The following is a 24,774-nucleotide window of genomic DNA, read 5'->3' as shown; positions in this document are numbered from 1 at the left end:
TTTGCTTGTATTTTTCATTTCCTTAGGCTAAAGCCCCCAAAGTAGAATTACTATGTTTATGTAAAAGGATATTTTTAATGCCCTATCTTGTCTATCTTTTTGAAGTTGTCAAATTCTTTCTTTATAGTCAGGCTCAGATGAAGAGAGTGGCAGTCTTCAAGGATCAGCCTGATTGGCAGGAGGGGGTTGGATTTTTCATGAAAGAAAGAAAAAGTAAAGGTGTGGACTCTACATGTGAGAACATACATGTGGAGCACCTGAGTGGTTTGATGGCCTGGGTCTTTGAAACACAGAGAGTGGTGAGTGACACGGATGGGGCCGGAGCAGAGAGGAAGCCTGGATTGTTAGGTGGCAGGAGTCAGGGTTTGGAGGAGGGCATGCCATTATCCAGCTGGGCTGGAGGGAAATGGGTCTGCTTTACCATGCAGACAGTGCATTGACAAGGGGACAGTCTTGGGGCTGGGCACCTTTGAAGGTGTGTATTGTCATCTGGGTGAACAGTTGTTATACTCCATGGTGGGAAGGGGCTTTACTGAAGGGGGCAAGGCAGAGACAAATCGGGAACCCAAATCCAGATGGCTTGACAGCTGACTGATGTGGGTGGAGAGAAAATGTAAAAGAGGACTGATGTTAGGAGGAAGCAAGCGCTGATTTTAGAGATTTTAAGTTGGAGGGGCTGGCTGCTCCCCAAGGAAAGAATGTTGGTACTAAGGATATAGGTTTGAGGAGGACTAGGAGTTGGGTTGCTGGTAAAATAGACAATGTTCAGTTAAATTTGAAGTTCAGATCAACAATGAGCAACTTCTTAGAATAATGATATCCCAAATATTGCACGGGACATATCTTTACTAAAAACATTCATTGTCTATCTGAACTTCAAATTTCACTGGGCATCTTGTGTTTTTATTTGCTAAATCTGGCCAAGAAAAAACACAAGACCCTACTCTGCACATCAAAGTGCAGAGAAGCTTGGAAGGAAAATCCAAACTAGATTCCCTAGTGAACCCATGCTAGTGTAATTGGAATAGACTCAGAGCTAGTATTTCAGTTAATTAAATCTTGACTTTTGTTTCATCTCATCTGAAAGTTTCCTTTAAATCCCAAGAGAAGGTTAAAAGAAAGAAAAACAGCCGAAGCTATTTGATTTGATTGGTGGTGCTGAGGATTGTCTGGGGGCCATAGCCTGGCTTACACTGTTCCCTGTGGGCGTGAGCAGAGAACACATCTGTGTGGAACGAGGCTTGAAGACTGGCTCTTCAGTGTAAGGATGGGACAAGCCACTGTCACGTACTGTGTGCAGATCATGTTCGCTTACTCCCAGAAGCTCAGGTGCATGGGACAGTTGCTTGAGCAACTAGTAAGCCTCCCCCTGGGGAGGGGCATCCAGGCAGGGAGGGCTGGGTAGAAGGCAGACTCTTCATTGTCATCCTTCTTTATATTTTGAATTTTTCATAAGTATGTACCTATATTACCCTTTGAAATAAACTTTAAAAAATGGGAATAAGCATTTACAGAGAAAATGACAAAACTGTTCCACAGTTTAATAGGCGGAGAGCATGTAAGTGCCGTGAGAGCAGGGATTCTTGTCCGTCTTGTTTGTTGTGTCCTCATCCCTAGAATAGTATCCGGCAACCTGGTAGGCACTTAGTAGGAATGAAGGACCAGCTCAACCATCTTGTGATCAATCACAGAAAGAGAAGTTTGTACTTCTTTGATTTCATGCATATTGGGAAGAGGCAGGAAGGGGGGTACATGCTTGGTATTTAAGAATGTCCACTTCACTATGAGAGGGTGAATGAAACCACTGAGGGAGAGACTCGGGCAAGGGGCTGCACCCCTGTGGGGCAGACAGAGAGAGACAGCATAGACAGAGACTGGTGGAGGCAAGCCTGGGAAGCTCACCCCCCAGTGATCAATCAAGGGACAAGAGCTGTTGGGAGGGCAGAGGTCAACAGCATCCCCACATTCAACAGAGACAACCGTGTGGGTTTTCAAAAGCAGTACATACATTAACAGTCTTTCTTGGGGTGGGGGAAGGTGCCCTGTCCTATACAGAAGGCCCATATAGCATTTGGGGACGCTACCCAAAAAGAGCTGGCTTCAGCAGGAAATTTCTCATTGCATGCTGCTCTATGCAGTCATTCCAGGTTGGGGCTGAATGGTGACCACTGGTAGACTTGGTGCTTACAGGCCCTTATTTGGTTGTTGGAAGGGTCACACTGACCCTCTGGCATTATTTCCTCCCTTTCAGAATGCTGTTTCCAGGTATGGCTCTCAGTTCCAAGGCCATTCCCAGCATGATGCCCTGGAGTTCCTGCTCTGGTTGCTGGATCGCGTGCACGAGGACCTGGAGAGCTCCTGCCGAGGGCCAGCGCCCGAGAAGGTCAGTCCCTCTGCAGGCAGCACATTGTATTTGATTTTCTTGTTTTCACTTGAATGTATACTCAGCTACTCAAAACTGAATCTTGAAATTCAGATTCTCAGATTCCCGTGTGTCCTGGCTGCTGCATGCCCAGCGCTGTTCCATACTCCTTTTTCTTAGCTCTGTTGTACACACAGCATGGCGGTATTTCTCTCCCTCTCTATTCCCAGTAATAGAGTGAATAGGGTTTCTTTTTGGCTTCAAGTTCGAAAATCACCTAATTGTCTATATTCTGTGCATTAGAATGGTCCTCTGAGGCCATTGAGTACCATTCCATCATTTTCTGATGTTACCATTTTAATGCTACCATTGTGTTCTCCGGTACATATCCTACAAAATCTCCAGTATTTTCTCTCAGGACACAGGTGATGGGTGACCTTTACGTGTGTGCACTTAGTATTCCCAGATTTTGGTGAAACCGAAAACGTTTGGGAGTAAGAAAACACCACCATCATTTGGAGTAGCCACAGTTAATTGATTTATCAGTGATGTATATTCTTTATGGGCTTTGCCAAATAAAGATCAGTCCTGGGTCCTGCTCTACTGCTATCCTTTAATCTCTCACTTAAGAAAGTACGAGTGAGTGAGGTTATTATACCACAAGCGAGCAAAGTTCTTGAAACAATATCCATGAATACCCTGCTGTAATTTAGGTGTGTTTCACAAGCTTTCATAAATAATCTGATGTGTCTCAAAATTAATCCAGGTGCAGCTCCAAGAACAGCTTTACCAGGCTTTTCTTTTGTTTGTTTTAAATCTGGACACAGTTTTTCCCACCCCTGTTGTGAATCAACTAAAAAATGCTTTGAAAGTGTGGAAGTCCTTCAGCTGTCACTTTCCGTCCGTTCATTATTAGCTTAGAGCCCGTGACTCTAGAGTAACGACGAATGAATGGCAGCTGCACGTGGGTGGGATGTAACATGCAGCCTGATCACTACGGTTAATAGTGCTGTACCGAGTACTGGGGATCTGCTAAGAGAGTAGATTTGAGGCACTCTCGCCACACGCACGAAAAGGTAACTATGAGAGGAGATGACATACTCGTTTGATTGCAGGAATCACCTCACTCTGTATGTATATCAAATTACCATGTTGCATACCTTAAATATATGCAATTTTTATTTTTTTTTTAAATGAATGTCTCAGGAAGTTTTTTTTAAAACTTGACCACATAGCCTGCTATTGTCTTTATTTCTTTGTCTCTTAAGGTGACAAGTTGTAATTTTAAGAAAAGAAGAACATAACCGTATGTGTGTCAAATGAGCACAGACCTATTTTAAATAATATAATGTGATTAAAAGCTCAGAGTATGGCAGCCACACAAGCGGTCCTCACACCCAACACAGCAGGAGGTGAGGTGCAGGGAACAAGGGAAGTAATGATTATACAGACTCTGCACTCCTTAGATCACCGTGTGGGCTGTTACATACAGTATGAGTATCTATTGTCATTTACAGAGTGCTGCTAGGGTTATTATTCCCAGGTTATATATGGGTAATCCAAGAATCAGAGAGGTTGGGTAACCTTCTCAAAGCAACAGAGCTAAAGGGACCAAGTCAGGATTCAAGCCCAAGAGGGTCTGGCTTTAAAGCCTATTTTCTTTATTTAAAAAAAAACCACCCCAGGCACCCCAAAAACACACAAATGAAACAAAGAAAAACAACAGCACAACAGAACCTGGGAGGACCATACCTTCAAAGGTTACAGTGGTTTCTCTGCGTTGTGGGATAATGGGGGATTTTTCTGGTATGTATAGCGATTTTCTGTTTATCTTATTCAGACCCTTTTAGTTGCAAGTGACAGAAATATAACTTGATCCAACAAAGGAAAGGACATTTCTTGGCTTTTATAACTTGTAAATCCAAGGGCTGATCCCGCATTAGTTTCGGCCGTACCAAGGGCCTAGATGATGTCACCAAGTCTTCAGCTCTCTAGCTCTCGTCTCTGGCTTCGTTCTCAGGCTGCCTCTGCCCACATGGTGGCAGGAGGGGTCCCTGCAGTGCTCAGACAGTCTCCAGAGCTTGGGGTTCCCGACAAAGTCCACAGTGAATGTCCCAGTGCAGTTCCCCTGTCCCTTGCCGGGCAGGTGGCCAGCAGAATGGAATATTCCGATTGAGCACAGCTGGGTTGCATGTGTGTAGAGTGGGGAACTCCACCCAAATCATACGACCAAAGAGGGTTTTATAGATTTGGGCCTCATTGCTTCTTCAAAGAAAGGAATGCTGAGCAGATAAGCATGTCCACCACACTGTATATTCCATGATCTTCAAGTGAACACATTTTGAAGTCATAATAATGTATTTTTTTTGTAAAGATACTCTTCATTGAATGTTATGTGTCATAACTGGATGCTTTTCATAACTTAATTTCACTAGTGACGCATAAACTCTCGAATGGGGCTAATAAATTAAGGAGTTATCATGCCTTTATATTTGCAAGGACAGCTCATATTTTATAGTTCATGAACATTTAAGTTAAGTGAGTTGTCCTATGTTACTCAACTTCTACTCGGAGGAAGAATTGAACCTGAGTCTGTCTGTTTCCACAGCAGTGTGTGGGTCCCTTTCCTGTCGTGACTGTCTTCTGCTGGCTGCACAGGGCAGGCATCTTGTCCTGGTTCCCCCCCCACCCTCCCTGGCTGTGCCAGGCAGCTCTTCCCATCTGGAGAGTGAGAGGGATAGACAGCCTTCTAAACTGCTTTTCAGTCTTCTTCTTCTGTCCCTTGGTGGCAGGAAAGGCATCAGCCATAAGGGTGGGGAGGGCCTCAGAGAGTGTAAGTAACTTGCTCTGAGTCACACAGGAAAGCAGTGGGACAGCCAGGATCCAAAGCTGGGAACTATGGCTGTAGAACAGGGTGTCAGCCTCAGCACTTTCGAAGTTTGGGGATGGAGAGTTCTTTGTCTTGTGCATTAGAACATTTGCAGCATCCCCCTGTCCACTGAATGCCAGTGGCCCCTGCAGCTGTGACTGATAAGCAGAGTGTCTCCAGCCATTGCCAAGCACCCCAAGGGGGTCAGAAGCATCCTCGGTTGAGAGCCACTGCTCTGTAGCCTTTGCTCCCAACTATGGTACATCCCCCCTCCACCCCAAGCTTCCTTTAAGATGGCACTGTGTCTGTTTAAGCCAAGAGGGCTTGCTAGTAATTCTCTCACAACTTCAAGACCCATATAAAAGCACCCATAATTGGTCTTCCAATTTCCACTGTGCCCCTTTACTATATGTATGTTCCCACTGCAGCCAGAGTGACCTCTTCAGAAAGGGAGTAACATCATGTCACTCTCCTGCTGAAATTTCTCCGGTGGCTTCCTGTTGTACCTAGAACAAAATCCGGGCTGCTACGTGGTTGACTGGGCCCTACCTGACTGGGCCTGCCAACCCCTCAGCCTCATTTCAGGCCCCTCTCTGCCCCTCGCTCATTGTCCCTGGCCACGCCAGCTGCTTCCTGTTCCTTTAGTGGGCCTGGGAACTGCCAGGGAGCCACAGTGGCCACGAGCCAGGCAAGAACGGGGGTGGCTGTGGGCCAGAGTGAGGAGTTTGCCTGGCTCTTAATTTTTGACCTGATTGAAGCCAAAAAAGATCTTTTACTCTCTCTGGGGTCAAAGCCCCTTCTGACATTTGCTCTCAGGCAACTGGGCTGCCTGTGGAGACCCGGCTGTGAACACTTGAAGGTAAAGAGCAGAATCATTGGGATTATTTGGTAGAAAACTTCATTTTCCCCCTCCAAGAAGGGAAGGGGACTATCCCTCTGTGTAACTCTGGGTGATTTTTCTCTTTGAGGTTATTTCTGTTTCAAATGTGTGAAAGCCATATAGCTAGATTTATTTGAAACGGGAAGAACCACTTTCTTCTCAGTTGTTGTAATGTTTTCATCTGGCCAAAAGGGCGTATTTTTACTGCCCTATAGACACCATCACACAAATGATCTTGTTACCAGTTTATCTTACAGAGAGTGCTACTTGGGCAGAATTAAGAAAGGGATGAGGTTGGGGAGAGGACCAGGATGCTAACATTAAGCACCTACTGTGTGCCAGGTAGGACATACACATCACCATTTTTTATTTTAATGATGGCTCCATGAGGTAGATGCCCTGCTTTTCCTTTTCGATGTGGAATGAAGCTCAGAGAGATTCAGGGTCACTTGGCCAGCAGAGCAGAGCCAGCCTGGTCTGACCTCACAGTCCATGCTTTGGGAATGACCCTCTGCTGCCTCTCACTGCAGCCTCGTTCTGGATTTTCTTTCCATTCCCCAAACCTGGGGACCCCTTCCCCTGCCACTCCCAGCGTGCTGCATCATCACCGTGATGTCCTAGCAGCCTGCAGTCATTGTGAAGTCTCGGGTTGCAAGTAACAGCAGTCAACTTCCGCTGACTCGGAGAAGAAGGGAGTTTATCAAAAGGCTAAGGCCGGCACACAGGGTCCAAGGGAAGGCTGAAGCACCAGGCCTGGAACGGTTGAGAATCAGCTCCAGGCTGTGGTTGGCAGTGGCAGGAACTGCTCTGCTCTCTGGCCTGGACACTGCTGCTAGAATCCATGTCTTGGCCTTGTGGTCGCTTTGTTCAGGATTCAAGTGCAGGGCAGGCATGTCTCACCAGTCCATCAGGGGTCTTGGGCCTGACTCTTGGTAAGGGAGGGTAGGACCCCTGTTAAAGAGCCTTGCCCGCCTCCCCATGGGCTGAATTCAGTGTTCGAAAGGGGTGCTGCTGCCAAAGAGGAGGAGTGAATCCTGGGCAGCCACAAATGCCAGCCTTCCCCTGTGTCCAAGGGGGACGAGTCCTTTCTCCGCTGAGCCCTTGTCTGTTTGCTGTGAGATGTCTCTGGGTGTTGATTGCCTCCAACTCCACAGGCCCTTTCCTGACCCACTTCTCCTTTTGATAATTTCCTCTTCTGCTAATGGAACGTTCTCCAGGCACCAGATTGGAAGCCTGGCGTTGGCCCTGTTTCTCTCCTCCCTCACTCTGCCCCTGCTCCCCAGCAGGTGCTGTTATGAGCTGCATACACGGTTACGTCTTGGGCCAATCCCTCCTTTTCATTTTCATGGCTCCTGGTCTAGTCTACCTTGTTTTGGCCTGACCTTCAAGCCTCCTACCCTGTGTGCTCATTCCAGACTTACCTCCTTCATCCTGTGCCTGGCTATCAAGCTAAAGCATCCCTCTGTGCATGTAGCTACCGCCTAGGTCCCATACATCAGATACTCCCCACTGTGTAACCAGAACAAACATTTATGTAGTGCTCACTGTGTGCCGGCCACTCTTCCAAGTGTTTCGTGTATATTCACTGTTGAAATTTTGAAAAATCCCTATCAGATAAATACTTTCATTTATGATCCTTTTATTACAGTTGGGAAACATTAAACAAAGAGATAAAGTAATTTATTTAGCTGAATCAGAGGCTGAATAACTCCCTCAGATAAGCGGCAGTGCAGGGATTTGAACCCTGACCATCTGATTCCAGGGTGTTATTCTTAGCCCTGGTACTAGGCTGTGTCCTGACCCAGGTGGTCATCCTTAGGACACTGAGGGCTGCACCCAGCATGGCACTGGACTTGCTCTCCAGCCCTGTTTTCTACTTCCCTCTGCACATCCTGTACTCTGGTCAAATTGTGCTTCATCAAATAGAAGGATGAGTAAGAGCTACCTTTCTGAGTATTTGTCCCTCTTGTTTATCCCACTGTTTTATCACGGAAAATTGCAAGCATATGGAAAAGTTGAATTAATCATACAGTGAACCTAGATTCTATGGTTTACATTTTAATAAAATTGCTTTACCACATTTATCCATCTCTCCATCCCTCTATCTACTCATCACTCCATCTATTTTTTTCATCACCTTTTTAAAAAATGATGCACTTTAAATTACATTGCAAATATTGGTATACTTCGCCCCAAACACTTCACACGCATTCCTTTTCCCGGCTCTTTGAAGATGCTGGCCTTGAAGACTGGAGCAGTGTGGCCACAAGCCGCAGAATTCCCACAGCCGCCAGAAACTGGAAGAGGCATGGAGTATATTCTCAAGACTGTCAGGAAGGAGCTTGGCCTTGCTGACACCTTGATTTTGGCCTGGGGCACTGATTTGGCCTGGGGCGCTGATCAAGATGCGAGAGAGAACAGTCTTCTGTTGTTTTAAGCCACTAGTCTGGGGTAGTTTGCCACGCAGCAAAGGGAACCGATGCAGAAGAGAACATGAAGAAGGGTCAGTAGGACCCATAAGTGAAGTGAAGGAGGTGTGTGCAGTGCGCTAAGGGGCAAAGCCTGGTTTGTCTGGGAAAAACAGCCCTCATGTGAAGACTGGCTCACGGGAAGATGTGGATGGGGAAGATGGGAAGATTTGGTGTAACGTCTTTGAAGTGATGGTAGCACGCCCACATGACATGTACAGGAGGTGTCCAGAAACACGAGCCCCAGCAGGATGGAGATGAAGGATGGGATAATGAGTCCAGAGGCGGTAGTTTAGGCTGGGTGAGTGTGTGTGCGCATTCCCCAAGGTTCATGCTTCAGCTCTTTCAACACATTCTCTCTTAAGGAGGTCAAGTGAGTGGAGGAGCAGTGAATTATGGTAAAGGCAACACTGAAGGTCCAGTTTCTGCCGAACCCAGGCCCAGTGAGGGGCGATGTGGGCCCAGGAGTAGGCCAGAGGCTCACTGGCCTGGACGTGCTGGAGTGATAGGAAATTTATCTAATTGTGCTTCCTTTCCTCATTTCTTTGCAGATTCAGCCTGAAGCCAGTAAAACCTCTGAAAACCTCCCGTCGCCATCGGCTCAGCTTTCTCTAGGTCAGAGTTTTGTGCAAAGCCACTTTCAAGCCCAATATAGGTAAGAATATAGGTAAGAATGGACTGTGTTTAGAAGGTATCTCCCGAAGATTCACCAAATTTGTATGCTGGCAACTAGCCTACCATTGCCACAGTTACCCTGAGATCACAAAACAGCAAAAACCACAGACACCCTCTCTTTCCCATTACAGGTCCCAGTCAACCAGTCACTTCTGTCATCTCTGACCTTTAGTATTTCTTTTAACTTTCTTGCTGGCTTCTGGGCTTGCAAGGAGGTTCAATGCAAGGGTGGTTCTACAGAATATAAATGTGGAGGCTGGGATCTATCAGCAGACAATCACTGAAAAGTTGGCCAGACCCTTCCTGTTTGTTCTTTATAGCCAGAGAGTCCAGTTTTACATGTTATCTCGAGCTCAAGATTTCCCAGCATTATGGAAGATATAAAAAAATATATAATTACACACTCTGACTTCAGAAAAGTTCCCTTTGGGCTTTTATATATCAGCATTTGAGAGATTCAAAGAAGGTAGACTTATTGTCAAGTAATAATGTTTTATTGAGAGTACTAATTGCAGTGAGCAATCAGAAAGGGGAGAAACGTCCCTGAGCTTCTTGGAGGAGGTGTGCCTTTTGACGGACTCTGAAGGATGAGTAGGATTGAATGGGTTAGAACATACTCAACAAGAATGAACCCTGCTTAGAGGTGGAAATGAGCACAATAATCAGGATTTAGGGAGCCACTGGTTACAGAGCATCAGTTAGGTGACATGCTCACCCCTACATTTTTTTTTTAATACTTACAAGAACCCCAGGAGGTGAGTTACAATCTCAGATTGGTCTTTTCCAGAGGACGCATAGCGAGGGCAAACCAGGGTTAGACCTTTAATAGATCTGTGAAGCACGAGGCCTGCTTCTGCTTTCTTTGGAATTCCTCTTCCTTTGCTGTTCCATCTTGCCTTGTTCTTTTCCTGTGACTTTTCTGTTGTTACTTTAGTTGCTCAGAAACTCTGCCCTCTCATTCTTCATTATGGACACCAAAACACTTTCTATATTTTTCTTCTGGATGTTGCATTAGATCATTTTCAAAGGCACGCTTTTCTCTGAGTGTTTCATGTACTCTCACTTTTCCTTTGCTCTGCTGTGTCTTTCCTAAGTCTCCTGTTGTTTTTTTTCTCTTATTTATATCAAATAAAATAACAGTTATTCAGTCTTCTGGCATTCACTTACTTAATGGCCATTTACTTCCATGCATTTTGGGGATTTGTATTCTTTGTATTTGAAAAGGAGGAGAAGACTTAAAATTGCCCAGAAAGTGACCTGACTTAGGATTTATATGATATTCAGTGATTGCCAGTAAAAATAGTTGGATATGAGAAGGCTCTGTCATTGCCCAAGGAAATGTTCTCTTCACAGTGGAAAACACAGATCCAGAGTGCTACTGGCTTACAGATTGGATTGGGACTGTTCTTGTTCAGTCCTGGTATTCAATCAGAGTGGCTACAAATTCTACAGAGCAGAAAAAAATATTGGCCAAATATTCGTTAGAAACCTCTGGTAACTTAGATGGTCTGGAATACAAGTTACTTTGGCTATTGGAATACAATGACTTTGGCTACAGAGGAGTCTCTTCTCAAGAGACTGGTGGCATAGGAGGGCCTGCTCACTTGGTAAACTTCAAAAGCACAGACACGGTAGTGGGAATTGCCTTAATTAAAAAATACTATGGAACAAAAGATCCTATTGCAGTTTATTCTGTTGCAGCGGCAGAGCACAGTACCGTAACAGTTTGGGGGAAAGACAGTGAAAAAGACGCTTTTGAACATGTAGTAACACAGTTTTCATCAGTGCCTGCATCTGTGGTCAGCGATAGCTATGACATTTTTAATGCCTGTGAGAAAATATGGGGTGAAGATCTAAGACATTTAATATTATCAGGAAGTACAGCGGCACCACCGATAATCAGACCCAATTCTGGAAATCCTCTTGGCACTGTATTAAAGGTTTTGGATATTTTAGGTAAGAAGTTCCCTGTTACTGAGCACTCAAAGAGCTACAAGTTGCTGTCTGCTTCTCTTAAAATTATTCAAGGAGATGGAGTAGATATTAATACCTTACAAGAGATTGTAGAAGGCATGAAGCCAAACAAATGGAGTCTTGAAAATACTGCCTTTGGTTCTGGTGGTGGCGTGCTTCAGATGCTCACAAGAGATCTCTTGAATTGTTCCTTCAAATGTAGTTATGTTGTAACCAGTGGCCTTGGGATTAATGTCTTTAAGGACCTAGTTGCTGATCTCAACAAAAGGTCCAAAAAAAGGCCGATTATCTTCACATAGGACACCAGCAGAGAATTCTGTTACACTTGAAGAAGGGAAAGGAGACCTAGAGGACTATGGTCCAGATCTTTTCCATTCTGGGATCTTCCCACAGAATGGGAAGGTGACAAAAATTATTCATTTGATGAAGTAAGAAAAAATGCAAAGCTGAGTATTGAACTGGAAGTAGCCTGTCATTAAGCTTTGTTTTATGACTGGCTGTGGGTACATGCTTGCGTATGTGTTTACATGCATGCACACATGTACACCCATGTGTGTGTGTAATACATAATGTTTATTGTACAGGTGTGTGGGGGTTGTGTTTTATGATACATGACAGCCAAATGATTTGTTCGTTTATGGATATCCTGCCCTTTCATTTTTTCTTTTTTCCAGTGTTTAGGTGATCTCAAAATAGGAAATGCACTTAACTGTGTATAAGATTAATGCTGAAGTAAGCTCTTTGGATCCTTTGCCAATAGATAGTAATTCAATCTGGTATTGGTATTTTCACAAATAACCAAACCAAGAAACTTTTATACATAACTGAAGATCACATAAAACAGATTTGCATAAAATTATCATTGCTTTGTTTATATTTAACTTGCATTTTTGTACAAACAAAATTGTGTAAGATATAAAGTTTCAGTGATTTAACAGTCTTTCCAACTTCTTGTGAATTTTATGAGCACAGACTTTCAAGAAAACACTTGAAAATAAATTACATTGCCTTGTGTCCATTAATCAGCAAGTACTCATCCTTAAAAAGGATCCTTAAAAAAAACACATCCTTAAAAAAGACTTGGAAATGATGGCTCTCTTTGAGGCGATTGTTTATTTAGGAGACCAGATAGTCTCTGAAATGCTTTGGAAGAAGGCCAGCGCTGTTCTTATGGAGCGGAAAATCCACAGCACTTGAGCAGTTCACTTACTCTGTGCCCCACTGGGAAGGAGGACCAAGTGTGACAGCCAGAATGACCCCTGGGCACATGTTCCTGCGCTTGGTTACTTAGCACATTGGGAAAATAAACTCTCTTCTAAGCGAGCCAAGCCTCATTGTTATACATGAAGGGAGGCCCACTTATTTCCTGAGAGATGTGGTACGTGTAGGGGAGACCTGGATTTCATGACTACTGACCTTTTCTGGCCATGAAAGCTACTTGTAGGGCTTCCATCTTTTCTCTGCTCAAAGCAGAGGCTGCTTGAAAGAAAAATGAGACAGGAGAAGGAGAGAAAAGAAAATACAGAAAGGAAAGGGGAGGACAAGGCAAGGGTGTGTTAGACCGTGGGGAAGGGTTGTGAATAATCGCCACCAGGTACCACCCACTGGGGTCCTTGCACAACACATTCACTTACTTCTCTGCTCTCTCGTCTCTCTACCCTCTTCCCCTCTGTCCCCATGTACTCTCTTTCTTTCCTTCTTTCAAGTATTTGAGTGTCTGATAACGTGCATGATCCACTGGCTACAGCAAGGAGCCTAATACCTTGCCCACAAGAGAGAAAATCTAACCAGATATGCCCATTTTTTCTCTAGATATTTAATCATGCCTATGACATGCCAGGTTCTCTCCTAGGTGCCAGGAGTTGGGCCCAGCCCCTGTTCTCATGGAGCTCATCTTCTGCTGGGGGGGTGTTACATAATACACACGTCAGCAAACCGCTGTGGTAGTGGCCGGTGGAATGAAAAGGCACAACTTGGGAGGTGCGGGAGGAGGCAGCCAGCATTGGATAAGATGGTCAGGGGAGGCTTCTTGGCAGAAGGGACATTCGAGCTGAGAACTAAGCTGTCTCTCAGTTCTCAGCTATTCAACTGTTTGGGGACAGGGTATCCCAGGTCGAGGAAACTGCAAAGGCAAAGGGATGGGAATATCTTGGCAAGTTCAAGGGGCAAAGGGCCAGGGTAGCTGCTGCCGAGTGGTGTAGGGAGGGAGGTGAGGCTGAGGTGAAGAGGCGGACGGAGATCCGGTAGTGCAGGTATCTGGCCCAAGAGTGGGTTTTAGTCTAAAGGGCACAGGAAACAACTGCAAAATTTAAAGCAGGTTGTGGTCTAGTTATTGATTTAAGAGGTCATGCTGGTTATTTTGGGTGACGCACAGAGCCGCAGCCCATGTCGTGCAGCCTCCCTGTGGCTGGGTGATGGTGGCAGCTGGGGCTCTGGAGGTAGGGGTAGAGATGGACAGAAGTGAGAGGAACATCTTTTGGATGTAGTCAGCAGGACTTGCGAATGAGTTTAAGGGTGTGGCATGGATGGACTTAGGGGAGGACGAGACTGTAGGGAGACTCCTGGGTTGTATATAGTCATATAGTTGGCAAGTGCTTTGAAGGACAAATTGAGGGTGCTTTGAAGGGCATGTATGGGGTGAAAGGAAAACCTCTTTTCCTTTGCAGTGCTCTTTACTGCTACAGTACTTACAGTACTTCTGACACCAGGTGTGTGTGGTGAGGGTGTTCCCCATGCCAAGCAGTTCTGCAGTTCCTTGTAGACACCAACTGAGTGTCCTACAGTTCAACTCCATTCTGACATGTTTACCTGGAGAGCACGTCAGATCCCACAGCTGAAGAGCTCAGTCCCGTAAGACCGCCCCACCTCCTCACTGGACACTACTCACAGCCCCAGGCTGTCACCTGTGCTCCTGACCAAGTGGCTACAGATCAGGTTCCAATGACCCTCTGATCGAATCATCAGGTTTGATAATTTGCTAGAGTGGCTCAGTTTACTCACCACATTACTGGTTTATTATAAAAGGATACAACTCAGGAACTGCCAGGTGGAAGAGATGCACAGCAGGATGTGTGAGAAGGGGGCTCAGAGCTTCCACGGCCTCTCTGGGTGTACCACCCTCCCATGTCTCCACATGGTCACCAGCAGGGAAGTTCTCCAAACCCCTTGTGTTAGGGTTTTTATGGAGGCCTCAATCCTGGGCATAATTGATTAAATCATTGGCTATTAGTGATTAGCTCAACTCTGGTCCCCCTCCCTTGAGGAGGTCCGGTTGGTGGCAGAGGACTGCAAGTCCCGATCCTCCAATCATATTGTTGGGTCCCCTGCCTTCCAGGCTCCATCCTGTGTTTTTTAGGGGCTCTCCAAAATGCACCTCATTAACATACCTCAGGTGTGGTTGTAAGGGGTTTGTTATGAATAACAAAAGATGCTCCTTTCACCTTTATGACTTTCATCACTTAGGAAATTCCAAGGGTTATAGGATCTCAGATATATACAGTTGACCCTTGAGCAATGCGGGGTTAGGGGCACTGACCCCACCTACCCCATGAAGTCAAAAATCCATGTATGTATTTACAGATTCAGTGCAATCCCTTTCAAAATACCAGTGACATTTTTTAGAGGAAATAATCCTAAAATTCATATGGAACCACAAAAGATCCTGAATAGCTAAAGCAATCTTGAGAAAGATCCAAGCTGGGGGTATTATGCTCCCTGACTTCAAGCTATACTACAAAGCTACAGTAATCAAAACAGTGTGGTACTGGCATAAAAACAGACCCATAGATCAGTGGAACAGAATAGATAGCCCAGATATAGGGTCAATTAAAATAAGATTAAGAGGCCATGAATATACAATGAGGAAAGGACAGTCTTTTCAATAAGTTGTGTTGGAAAATCAGCTGTGTGCAAGAGAATGAAATTGGATTACCGTCTAACCCCATACACAAAAGTAAACTTGAAATGGACTAAAGACATAAATATAAGACATGAAACCATAAAACGCTTAGAAGAAAACATAGGCAAAAATCTATTGAACATAACCATGAGCAATTTTTTTTGGACATCTTCCTGGGTAAGTAAAACAAAGTAAAAAAATGAATAAGTGGAAATAAAACAAACTAAAAAGCTCTGTATGCAAAGGACACCATCAACAGAACAAAAAGTCATTCTACAGTATGGGAGAATGTATTCCTAAATGATTTATCCAAAAAGGGGTTAATATCCAAAATATATAAACTCAAATGAATCAACATCAAAAATCCCCAAATAACCCAATTAAAAAATGGGCAGAGGACCTGAACATTTTTCCAAAGAAGAAATACAGATGGCCAACAGGCACATGAAAAGATGCTCCACATCATTAATTGTCAGGGAAATTCAAATCAAAACTACAATAAGATATCACCTCATACCAGTGAGACTGGCTGCTAACCAAAAAACAAGAAATAAAAAGTGTTGGTGAGGATGTGGAGAAAGGGGAACTCTCCTGCACTGTTGGTGGGAATGTGAATTGGGGCAGCCACTGTGGAAAGCAGTATAGAAGTTCCTCAAAAAACTAAAAATAGAAATACCATTTGACCCAGTAATTCCACTCCTAGGAATTTATCTGAGGAAAACAAAATCTGTGTTTCAAAACATAAGCACCCTTATGTTTATTGCCACATGATTTATAATAGCCAAGATATGGAAGCAACCTACGTGTCCAGCAACAGATGAGTGGATAAAGAAGATGTGGTTATGTTTACATAGTAGAATATTACTCAGCCATAAAAAAGAAAGAAATCTTGGCATTTGGAACAACATGGATGGACCTAGAGGGTATTATGCTAAGTGAAATAAGCCCGGTGGAGAAAAACAAATACCACATGACTTCATTTAGTTGTAGAATTTAAAAACAAAACAAAATGAACAAAACTAGCAGTAGGCTTAAACAGAGCAGTGACTTGTGGTTACCGTCAGGGAGGGGGGTTGAGTAGGTGAGTGGGGGAAGGTGAGGGGGGTAAAGGGGCATAAAAATCTCAGTCATCTGCATACATGGATGTTTTATTGCCCATGTCTAGCTTGGATTAACACATAGTCTACAGGCACACACCTGATCATCTACATTTGCTCTCTTACAACACTAAACTATGTTTTCTACCTTTATCTTGTATCTACCTACCACTTCAGCATTTTATTAAAAATAATAATAATAAAGAGAGAAATGTGGTATCCACATATAAATCAAGTATAAAAACCAAATGAGTATTCATATTTGAACTGACTGTTTATAGTTCATAATGCATGAGCAAAACCAAAAGTTTCTGTGATGACTGCCCTTGTACTGTTCACCATGTAACTTATTCATTATGTAAGAATTTGTTCTCCATGTAAGAACTTGTTCATTATGCTTCAGAAGATTGGAGACTGACGAAAATTAGGCTTGGGGTGGATTAATGATTGTGCATTGAGCATTGACTCCTCTATACAGAATTTTATTGTTGTTAACAACCATTTGATCAATAAATATGAGAGATGCCCTCACAAAAAAAAAAAAATACACACTTCCAATTGCAAAATAAATAAGTAACCGGGATGTAATGTATAGCATAAGGAATATAGTCAAAATATTGTAACAACTTGGTATGGTGATAGCTGGTACCTAGAATTATCATGTATATAAATGTTGAATCACTGTGTTGTACACCTGAAACTTATGTAATGTAATACTGTGTGTCAACTACCCTTCAATAAAAAAAAAAAAAAATCTCAGTCATAAGTTGGTCATAGGGATGGTAGTACAGCATGGAGAATGCAGCCAATGATTCTGTAACGTCTTCTGTGTTGACAGATAGTATCTGCACCAGTTGGGGTGAGGATTTAGTAATGTGTAACTGTTGAACCACTGTATTGTATACTTGAAACCAATGTAATACTGTCTATCAATGAAAAAATGAAAAAAAATCCACATATGACTATTTAAAACTTAACAATGAATAGTCTGTTATTGACCAGAAGGCTTAACAATACCATAGTCGATTAACTCATAATTCAGCATGTCACACATATTATATACCATTTTCTTACAATTAAGTAAGCTAGAGAAAAATTTTTTTGAATTGCTGCAAACCTTCAAAAATTTTTTCCTCAGAGAAATCCGCATATAAGTGTACCTGTGCAATTTAAACCCGTGTTGTTCAAGGGTCAGCTGTATTTCTTATTATAAATCGCAGCATTACAAGGTGCCTGGTGGGTATGGGTAAGCTGGGAAGATTCCCGAAGAGGTGACATTGGAGCTGATTCGATATTAAGGACTGCGAGGGTTCTTTGGGGAGATTACTGTAGGATAATGTGTGAGAAGGGAGGTGTTCATGCTGAAAAAAAGGACTGGTGGCAGCTAAATACTGCTTTATGTCTGATAGACTTTAGCAAAGAAAGAGTGTACTTAGGGACATCCGTCTAGGTGGGGGCTTTTGAGGTGTGAGCAGGGCGTCTGCAGTGGGCGGTGGGCACTGCTCCAAGGTGCCCCCTGAGTAGTGCCTCCTACTGCTCTGACCCTCTCCGGACTTCTCTCCACCGGGGTGGGCTTGCCTGGCATGCAGTCACCCGGTGGCAGCCTTCCTCATGAAATTAAAAGCTGGAGGTGTTATTATAGTTAATTCAGAGGTTCCTGTTCACCGCGCTTCTCCCTCCTCCATCGCCCTTCCCCCCGCTTTTTAGGCGGCTGGGATTTTGACTTTGGCTGGAGGAGAGAAGGAGGAATAGTATCAGGGTGGTGGGTATACCAGAGGAAAAATAGTTTTTCCATATGGTTATGACTACAACCTGAAAACATCTGTAAGTTTACTGACCAAGGATTTTTGCCTATGTTAAGAGTTTTGGCTAGAGGAGGGATTGTGTGCATGTGTGTGTGTGTGTGTGTGTATTGTGTATGCACATATAGTCGTTCATTTCTTCATGCCATTCGTAGCTTTTATTCACAGAAAGTCTAATCTGATCCCTGCTCCAAGCAGCATTCCCTTCTAGACAGAGTATGTTTTTGAAGGCTTTTTCAGAACAGATCTTGGGGAGGTGACACCTGCCTTATATGTTGCAAAGACATCAGTTCCACCACTCAGGGAGCAGGTGGAGTTGGCCAGGTTTGAGGTGCAAGATGTGTATGCGGCAGCAGCAAAAGGTCTGAGTGGTGAAACATGCATCGTCAAAACCTGGGGCTCGTTTCTGGGCCTTTGTACAGTGGAAACCAAAGCAGTTCTGAGCTTTGGTAGCAGTGGCCAGGTTGGCTTTGTAAAGGGCGGTTTGATGAGAATGAACACCTTAGGGAGAAAGCGAGTGAACACTGAAGGTCAAGGGGATGATTTTCTGCCCTTTTCCCCCATGGGCACATGAGGGATATGAGGACAGGCCTGTGTGTACTCGGAGGGGCTGGTGAGGACGGGCGCTCCTCAGGCATGTTCGGGGTATCGCTGAAGCCTGGTAACACCCAGAGTACAAGTATAGCTGCCTTTTTCTCTTTCTGACCTTACTGGTCCCACTCACTCTGTCCTTATTTCTCATATTTAAAAAACAGGTATATTTCACATCCTTTCTGCAGTTTATGATGAAAATTGTATTTTCTTTAGTCTTTAAATATAAAATTAGACCTTTCTGTTTTTTTCCAAACTACCTATCTCTTGCTCCCTGGCAGAGGTCTGTGCCTCACTGTTAGAGCCGTGTCCCTGAACCAGTCTAAAAGGTGCATCTCGACAAGAAAAATGCGGCCTCGCCTAGGGCTAGCAGGCTTAAAAAAAAATGATTAAGTCCAAGAGAAATACTCCTTTTCATTTGTTTGCTTAATGGAAAACCGGGATTTGGAAATTCCTCAGTGACAAAACACCTCCGGTTGGTCTAATACTTAGTGAGGTGGGGGTGGAGATGCGAGAAGGCTGGAAGGGAAGTGGGGGCAGAGGAGACCCCATACATGTCAGGTCCCCCACTGGCTGGAGTCCAATGGCCGACACACCATTTTTACCCAAACATTTCCATGGGTTTCCCAAAGGGAAATGTCCCAGAGGCGGTGAGTGTGATTGAACATTGAATACTTGGGTCTGTTTTTTAAAGTCATGGTTGGCGTTCTGAAAACTCGTACCCAGGAGAGCCAAATTGCTGTGACCAGATCACTTAGGGTCACCTTGGCCAGCACCCTGAAAATCTCAGGGTTTCTTGCTTGTCCTTGGTTTTTCCTGTTTTGTCTGCTCAATGGAAAACCAACCAAGCAGGCCTGGCGCTTTCCATAGAAACTCAGGAAACCTGGTTGTGATACCAGCTCTGGTTTTCTTACCCTAAAGCATGGGCTGCCAGCCAGGTATTGTCCCATAGTCCCAAGGAAGTTAGTGTAGATTTTAGGATAGGAATGTAGTGTCCAGAAATCCCTTATATTTTGGAAGAATATGGTACATTATACTATGAGGGAACCCATGTGGAATACAAAAGTTGCACTTGGCTTTCAGTTGCGTGCTGTCTCATTGAAATGCTGTTTCACTGTTAGCTATTTCATGCTAGTTCCTGAATTCTGTTTCTTCATTGGTACAATAAGGAGGGTAGATTATACCAGCGGTTCCCCCTGCTGGCTGAACACTAGCATCAAACTAGTGGGAAGCTTTTGAAATTCCAATGCCTGAACCTTTCCCTGCTCTGCCTGAAACAAAATATTTGGGACTAAGGGAGTATTCAATTTCAAAGAGTTTAAAGAAATTGGTAAAACTATAGGTGCATCTGCTCTGAAACAATTGATGCCTCACCTGCTTATACCAAAGACGCTGCAGGAATGATGATAACAGTGGGCTCTGGAACCTGAGCCTACCTCCACCACTTAAGAGCTGTGTGTTGTTGGGCAAATTACTTGACCTCTCTGTGCTTCAGTCGGCTGCTCTGTGAAATGAGGATAATACTGGTGGTTATGGCTAGTAAATGGGTTAATATAGGCACACTGCCCAGTTATTTAGTAAATGCTGTTTCAATGTTAGCTATTTGCTGCTAGTTCCTGAACTCTGTTTCTTCGTTGGTACAATAAGGAGGGTGACTATACCAGCGGTTCTCCCTGGTATAGAGACACTTGTCAAACTAGTGGGGAGCTTTTGAAATTCCGATGCCTGCACCTTTCCCTGTTCTGCCTGAAACAAAACCTTTGGGAGGAGGGCCTGGACACTTTCAACGAATTTACTGTGTGATTCTCAGCACAGTGAGGCTGAGAACCAGGGTAACAGGTGGTCCTGAGACCCCTCCAGCCTAAAAGTCAGCAAGCTGTGTTTCTGTTTGGAGGGGTTATAGCTTCCCTTCCCATACTCAGTGCACTAAACTACATGGGATTACTTTTTTTTTCCTATTTTAAAAAAAGTGAGGTGATGGCATATAGTGTAAAATTAAAGATTTTGAAGCACACATCAGTGGCATGTACTTTCACAGTGTTGGCAACCACTGCCTCTTTCTAGTTCCTAAACATTCTCATCACCCCAAAAGAAAGCCTGGGACCCAGTAAGCAGCCAGTCCCCGTTCCTCCCTCCTTCCGGGACCTGGCACCACCAGTTTGCTTTCTCGTCTCTCTGGCTTTACCTGTTTTGGATATTTTGTATAAATGGAATACAAATATGTGGCCTTTAAGTGTTTGGCTTCTTTCACTTAGCACATTTTTGAGGTTCATCCATGCTATGGAACGTCAACACTTCATTCCCCTTTATGGCTGAATAATACTCTGGGTGTGTATAGCACATCTGTTTACCCATTTATGCCTTGATGGGCACCTGGGTTGCTTCCACCATCTAACTATTGTGAATATGCTGCTATACACATTTGTGTAGTTACTTCTCTGGTTACCTGTTTGCAATTCTTAGGGGTTGTGATGACGTGAGCTTAACTCCTTTCAGTATCCTGGCCCTGATTCCAACCTGTTTGTTGGAGAGGGGGTCTTCCCACACGCACAACACCAAGTGATTCTCCAACACCAGCAGGGTGTCAGAGAACTCAACTCCATCCTGATGCTACTCGCCTGGAGACAGCACTAGATTCCCCAGGGTGAGGGCTCCGTCCTACAGGACTGCCCTCCACCCCCTACTCCAGACCCTGTCAAAAGCCCGAGGCAGTTACCTGTGCTTCTGACCTACCGGCTACAGATCAGAGGTTTCCACGACCTCCCCCTCAGGTTTGATTAATTTGCTAGAGTGGCTCACAGAACTCAGGAAAACACTTAAGTTTACCAGTTTAATAAAGGATGCTGTAAATGATACAGGTTGACAGCCAGATGAGGAGATACATAGGGCAGGGTCCCAAGTAAAGGAGCTTCTATCCTCGTGGAGTTTGGGGCCTGGCTCTGTGGCACATGGAGGCGTGCTGGCTCCCCAAGCATAGAAGCCCTCTCCAACCAAGAAGCACGATCCAACCCAGCAGAGCAGAGAGCACAAGCTCTTCTCAAGGGTTTTGTGAGGGCTTCATTGCATAGTCATGACTGACTAAATCATTGGCTATTGGCTGATTCAGCCTCCAGCCCCTGACCTTGGTGGGGGTCCAGAAGTCTCTCATTAACATGACAGTACACCCGATTCATCTTTAAGACTCTGCAGTGTTTTCAGGAACTGTGGATGAAGATGAAATATACCTGGGAAATATTTATTCATATGACCAAAAATGTATTTATGATTTATTTTATTGTAGAGGTATATACCTAGGAGTGGAATTAATGAGCACAGAATTGGAAAAACTCTAACTTTTTGAATCATCAAACTGTTTGTGTGATTAAACTTTAATCTATATTTGGCCCTCACAGATCTTCCTTGACCTGTCCGCACTGCCTGAAACAGAGCAACACCTTCGACCCGTTCCTGTGCGTGTCACTGCCTATCCCCTTGCGCCAGACAAGGTAGGTAAGCATCATGCCTAGGGAACTTGACTCCATCCTTACTCCTTATTGGGAACCTTCTGGCTTTGCGTCTGCAGTTTCCTGTCCTTTGCTTCTCAGCCAGCATTTCTCTAGAAACCAGCCTAATAGCTGGGTGATGTTCAGTTATTGAATGTGACAATGTGACAATTAAAGTGGAAGGTCGTTGTGTCCGTTTAGTTGTAGAAGGAATTACAAACAATGCTTTTGTTTATCAGCAACATTGCCAGGCTTACATCTTTGGCCCACTCACAAGCTGGCGTGGGCCAGTCAGTACCATTTGGCCAGACTGGGGGCAAGCCTGAGATAATCTGTCGCCACCTGCTTTTCCCTGCCTCATTTCCAAGTCCTTTTTCCTCTCTGTGAAGGTGTAGGGAAAAGGTTTCTTCAAAGAGCAAAGGAAAAGGAAAAAGATTGTTAGGGGAGATGAGAAAAAAGGAAAAGGAGGTCAGGTTGGGTCAGAGGTGTGGTGGGACTTGGCTTTGTAAAATACAAAGCGCAGGTGTCCCAAAAGCCCAGGTCTTCGCAGTGACTGTTAAGGCAACTGGCCACTGTCGGTGTCATGGAAGGTTGGTGAACTCCCACGTGGGGTGCCTTCGCTGGCACTGAGACAGTGGCATTGCTTCCTTGTGTTCACTGCCTCCATAAATACCCTTTCACGTGCTCTCTGCCTCTTGATATCTCCCATCTTTGGGATGCAGTTGAAGATAGGACGTCTTCATAATGCCTTTCCCGGCAGTTTAATCCCTTTCTCTGCTCTGAATTCCTATGCTGTGGATCACCTGTGCCACAACTATAACATGTGCTTACCCTATCATCAGTGGCACCATCAGATGATGTCTGCTGCTCGGTGTGAGCTATGGTTCCTGACCTGATGCAGCACAGCACAGTGGTTAGGACCACTAGCTCTGGGGCTGGACTGCCCAGGGTTTAAATCCAGCTGTATCACCTAGCTGTATGAATTGGACAGTCACTGCAGTGTAGAACAGGAGAGACAGGAGGTGGAGGAGTGAGCGCTGGTGTGCTGGTGGGGGTGGTAGGAAGTAGAACTAAGGAAGTGTTCCAGAGAGGTTGGGGGCTGGAGGGCTGTGTCCTGTCACCAGGGGAGAATTCCTGTAAGGACAGGAGTGCATCATTGATGTGTTGAATCATACTGGAAGAAGAAGCTTGACTGCTTTTACTTCTCCAGTTCGAATCTCAAATTATATTTTTGCTTAAGATGATCAATTTAACAAACAGAACCTTGACATCATAGATCTGTATTGTGATTCTTAATCGAATACCTTTTATCTTTAACTTGCTGGGAAAGTTCTCTCACATGAGACCCTTGGAGATTTGCTTTCCACCGCCACCTGGTGACAGTGTACCTAAAGTACAGTGACCCATCCCAGAAGCAGAGATTAGCATAAGTGCTGAACTTGACCCAGTGTCAGTGTGTGGATAACTTCCTATTTTCCAGATTCTTGAGCATCACGTTGGTCTTCCTGTCTAAGAGCCAGCGGTTCCTGCGGGTTGGCCTGGCCGTGCCGATCCTCAGCACAGTGGCAGCCCTGAGGAGGATGGTTGCAGAAGAAGGCGGCTTCCCTGTGGATGAGGTGTGGTGGAATTGCACTGGGGCCCGGTCACTGGATGACAGAATGCTATCTGGGCCAGCTGTCTAGGCTGTTTAGGCTAATTTCTGGTTCCCAGGTGACTCCAGTGTGACTCATGAGTTTCTGTTTGATTAGTAGTTCCCGGTGTCTGTGATGGCTGGGCCTTGACTTCTCCCTGCATTTACACAGAATAACCAGAAAAGGACACCACTTTGTCTTTAAAGGAGGTGATGATTGTTATGATCATAGTATTTCTTTCAGTAATGCTTCCTAAATGCTGGGCACCATTTTATGAACTTAATATTCAAAGCTGGTTTAATCCATAACCATTTTGTGAAATAGATATTACAATCGCCCTCATTTTACCAGTAAACAAAGAAGAGGCACTAAGAGGTTAGGTGACTTGCACAAGGTCACACAGCTGTTAAGTGGCTAAGCCAGGATTTGAAAGCAGACGGTTTGTCTTTAAGGTCCTGAGCCACTGTTGTATGTTTTCACTCCTGAGAATATAAACCAGGATACTGAAGGGACACTACCTGAAATATGAGGAGCTACTGGGGTGACTGAGAATGTGTAACATGAGTGAAGAGATTTGGCAGAGAGTGGTATAGCTATGCTCTTTTTTTATTTTTAAGAGATAGGATTCACTGTGACTCTAAGGGCAGCACTCCTAACAGGGATCCCCGTGAGAGGGGGGGTAGAGGTGATGGTGGTGAACTTTGTGGAGTGATGGGAAGGGCTTAGAATAGGGTTTGGTTAGTGATTCAGTCCCTTTCTAGTTTTCTGACTTTGGACAAAGTAAGTAATTGGTCCTCTATTTCTTTTTTCTCTTTTTTTCTTTTATTTTGGTATCATTAATATAAAGTCACATGGGCAGCATTGTAGTTAGTAGATTCCCCCCATTATCAAGTCCCTGCCACACACTCCATTACAGTCACTGTCCGTCAGCGTAGTAAGATGCTACAGAGTCACTGCTTGTCTTCTCTGCCTTCCCCATGCCCCTTTCCCACGTTATGTGTGCTTATCGTAATGCCCCTTATTCCCCTTCTCCCTCCCTTGGTCT

At 44.5% G+C, this 24,774-nt stretch overlaps 1 protein-coding gene across 5 annotated transcripts in view; it reads left to right on the top strand.

Annotated features, from left to right (window-relative positions):
* The window catches only part of LOC118916537 (ubiquitin carboxyl-terminal hydrolase 43-like), a 71,716-nt gene that overhangs the window by 6,826 nt on the left and 40,116 nt on the right, over positions 1-24,774 (top strand). For 3 of the 5 annotated variants that reach the window (XM_057500876.1, XM_057500873.1, XM_057500872.1), the window contains exons 2-5: positions 2,252-2,383; positions 9,131-9,234; positions 22,009-22,101; positions 23,579-23,714. In XM_057500876.1, coding sequence (XP_057356859.1) covers positions 23,679-23,714 — 36 coding nt within the window. In that variant the 5' untranslated portion in view covers positions 2,252-2,383; positions 9,131-9,234; positions 22,009-22,101; positions 23,579-23,678. Of the gene's footprint in view, positions 1-127; positions 300-2,251; positions 2,384-9,130; positions 9,235-22,008; positions 22,102-23,578; positions 23,715-24,774 lie in introns of all 5 variants that reach the window. The other 2 variants (XM_057500875.1, XM_057500874.1) reach the window with 1 other exon arrangement.

The sequence above is a fragment of the Manis pentadactyla genome, chromosome 4 (assembly GCF_030020395.1).
Source record: "Manis pentadactyla isolate mManPen7 chromosome 4, mManPen7.hap1, whole genome shotgun sequence".
In the NCBI taxonomy this organism is placed as follows: domain Eukaryota; kingdom Metazoa; phylum Chordata; class Mammalia; order Pholidota; family Manidae; genus Manis; species Manis pentadactyla.
This window is presented reverse-complemented; position numbering and strand designations above follow the sequence as displayed.